The following is a 3151-nucleotide window of genomic DNA, read 5'->3' on the forward strand; positions in this document are numbered from 1 at the left end:
GGTTGGTATGTGTTGTCATGCCCTGACAGTCTTTGACTGTTGCTTACGATCACAAGATTAATAAGGAAGTCTACTGTGCAGGTATAGGACTGTACAATCATTAATTTTTTTTGAAAAAGTCATTTGCAATGTGATACATCAAGTAAAAGAAAAAGAAAAAGTTCATTCGCAAAGTCATATTAGTTAATAGTGAAGCTTTAAAGTAAGTCTTTCGCTTAGGCATTTAATTTATATTGCGCTTTAGTACCATTGGATGTTAATACACCAGCTATAGACGAGGTGTTATACTATTATGAAATTTTAAATCTAAAATTATTAATTCATATCAACAATATTCAAAAGAGACCAGTCCAATGCAGCAATATGCTAGTTGCTGAATAGAAAACAAAAAAACAGCTGAGGTGCAACATAAATACATAATACAATACATTTTCCTCCTTTACTCAAGTCCTTGCACCTTCAGTATAACTTCAAAAAAAACCTTTACACAAAATCCTAAATACATGACATAATTAAAATTTTATTTTTCCTAAATATCTTGATATTTCAAATTATGAAATCCTAAGCATATGCTGATAATTGACAATTGAATACTAAGTTAACTATCTTAAAAACGATATTAATTATGCACACACAAGACATGTTTGCAACTATACTATTAGTGTAGTCTAATAAAATAAGGTTGTTTTTTTCCCCATCAAATATCATCTGAGGGAAATCTCCAGGCTGATATATAAAAGAGAGGATTACCATTCCAACAGATAAATAAGCACTCATTCTCGTGACGGATTTGATATCCATGTATGTAGCTTTGTAACAGCTTTGTTGTCTGTAGCATCCCACCAAAGCTGATAGGTACCTTCACAAAACCAGCCAATAAAAGTCTTGTGATCCATGTCTCAAGTTTCTCATGCCTCTCTTTTCTCTTAACTCCTTCACATGCAATGATGTTTTTTATTTGCTCCCTTAATAGCATCTTCTCCACTAAGGTTCTCTCTACTGATGCTTTTGAAATGGTAGCTTCCAAGCAATCAAATAGTGCCCCATAAAAGTTCAATGCGTTGTTGATCCTCTCTGTCAAAGTGGAACCATTAACATTTGATTCTTGCTCAGTGATCACCATCACTTTAGGACGAAGCTTCCATAGGCCACTTAGAAAACACTCCATCTTAGGTGAAGGGCATGTAGAAAGAGGTGACATTGTCGAATCAGGACTTGGATTTTTTACCATTTGATCATCAGTTGCAAGAAGAGAGTGAAGTTGAAGAACACAACTAATTGCAAGAGGCTCTCCTTTATCGAAAGGCAATCTTTCAAGGTCAAGGTTCTCCAAGTTGCTTACAATAGCATTGAATTGAAAAGAAAAATTCATATTTTCAGCTTCTACTCTTAAATGTAACTCCATTTGCTCTAAGACCTCTTTCTTCTCATGTATGCCTGTAATTGTAATTTTCAGATATGAATGGTTTGGTAAACGCTCTTTTAAACTCTGCATAAGATAAATCCACTGAGTGGCATCAGACACACTGAGATCAAGGATATTAATTATTTTTTCCCCATCCATGGCTTCAATAATGGCCTGATTTGTGATCTTGTATGCACTCTTTGAAAACGGATACAACTCAAAGAATAGTTTCTTAACAAGTAGTTCTTCTGATGTTGATAGTGTTTTTGACAAACCAAGAATTTTGGGTATGCCACGCCTATTTTTGATCACTTGAAAAGCTAGTGCCTCACTGAAATAAGTTGCTACCCGCTGCATTGAATCACCATGAGGGGGGGCAAGCTTAGAAATTTTATACAGTGCAGTATCTGCTCTAGTGATGTTCCCTGATTCAATATACTTAACACAGTCCTTAAGAAGATGGACTAGTTGTAAGCCCCTGTCCGTCTCTTCAGGGAATTGATACTGCGAACCTAATATGGAAGATATTACTCAATTAGGAAAAGATTTACACTAATGAGTGTAATTGTGTAGAGAAAAATAAAAAGGAAAGATATTTCTTCGAGGAAAAGATTTACACTCATGAATTAAATTATGTAGAGAAAAATAAAAAGGAAAAATCTTTCTTCTAGAACCATTTCTTCCTTCCACAAGATAAAAATCATCTTGGTTTTCACTAATTCAAAATTGTTGCGGAGTCAATTATATAACATAATGCAGTAAGAAATAAACGGTATCTTTTCATGAAAGTATGTATCTAAAACACAAATATAAGGTCAAAAGAGAAATTGTTCTACCGTTATTACATCAATACTACATAATTAATTTACTGTGTAAAGAATGTTAGATTCTGAAGAAAACTAAAATATTCATTAGGGGGTAAAACACCATTGGTACCTGAAAGACAGCAAATAAAGAAGAGTAAAATTTCTTATGATGATTTCCAGTTTTGAATCAGGCAAGAAAGCCACACTAAGTTTATTCTTTATTCTTTTCCCTTTTTAATACAAACTTTTCTTTTCCTCCTCAAATTTCATGAAGAGTAATATTCTATAATGTAAGAGATTGTATTACCTGGGTCCATAAATTGGCTTTGTTGGACAACCAACTGACCGTGCATGTACACACCAGCGACCTCTTTAACTTTTTTACTACTTTTTTCAATTCAATTGAAAACGTAGATGAACAATTCTTAGAGGTTTCATTTCAATGCCACTCTAAGAGGTCTTGACATGGATTATGGTGTTGGGTTTTATAGGGATGAGTCAATTAACGTTCATGTCATGATGACTACATTCTGCGTTCATTTGACGACAATAACAAAAAATAAGTTGATTTTGTTACCTTTGGTTTGTACTTTGTACTCCTCTTGGTGTAATTGAACAGTCAAGGATTTCTAAACCAGATTTTTTTTTATTCTCTACATAAAAATAGTATTATTGCTTTCTAAACTTAGTACCTTAGCTCAATTCAACAAAAATCCAACAATGTGCAAACGAACCAAGTTACAATTATTTCTTGCTGCTTAGTGCTTAGTGAGTGATGCATAGTAGGCATCAATCGCTACAAAAGTTTCAAATTAATACGGCAAAAAATGTTTTTTGGATTCATGTTATTTTGACTTACTCCTCGATTTGCGGAGAAAGGACCAGGCAAGTACCTTTGGAAAAAGCCAAATTGGAATAGAACATTTTTATTTTTTTTGAA

General features: G+C 33.5%; 1 protein-coding gene across 1 annotated transcript; it reads right to left on the reverse strand.

The window, feature by feature from the left end:
* Positions 1–697: 697 nt before the first annotated feature.
* On the reverse strand, positions 698–2564 carry LOC133297730 (GRAS family protein TF80-like). The gene is made up of 2 exons (XM_061496925.1): positions 2519–2564; positions 698–1917 (listed from the first exon to the last, which is right to left on the reverse strand). The coding sequence occupies exons 1-2, from the start codon at positions 2562–2564 to the stop codon at positions 698–700; spliced, it is 1266 nt and encodes a 421-aa protein (XP_061352909.1).
* Positions 2565–3151: the final 587 nt, after the last annotated feature.

This window comes from Gastrolobium bilobum, unplaced genomic scaffold, assembly GCF_033153095.1.
Source record: "Gastrolobium bilobum isolate Gb01-03AN ecotype WA unplaced genomic scaffold, APGP_CSIRO_Gbil_v1 utg3870, whole genome shotgun sequence".
Lineage (NCBI taxonomy): Eukaryota > Viridiplantae > Streptophyta > Magnoliopsida > Fabales > Fabaceae > Gastrolobium > Gastrolobium bilobum.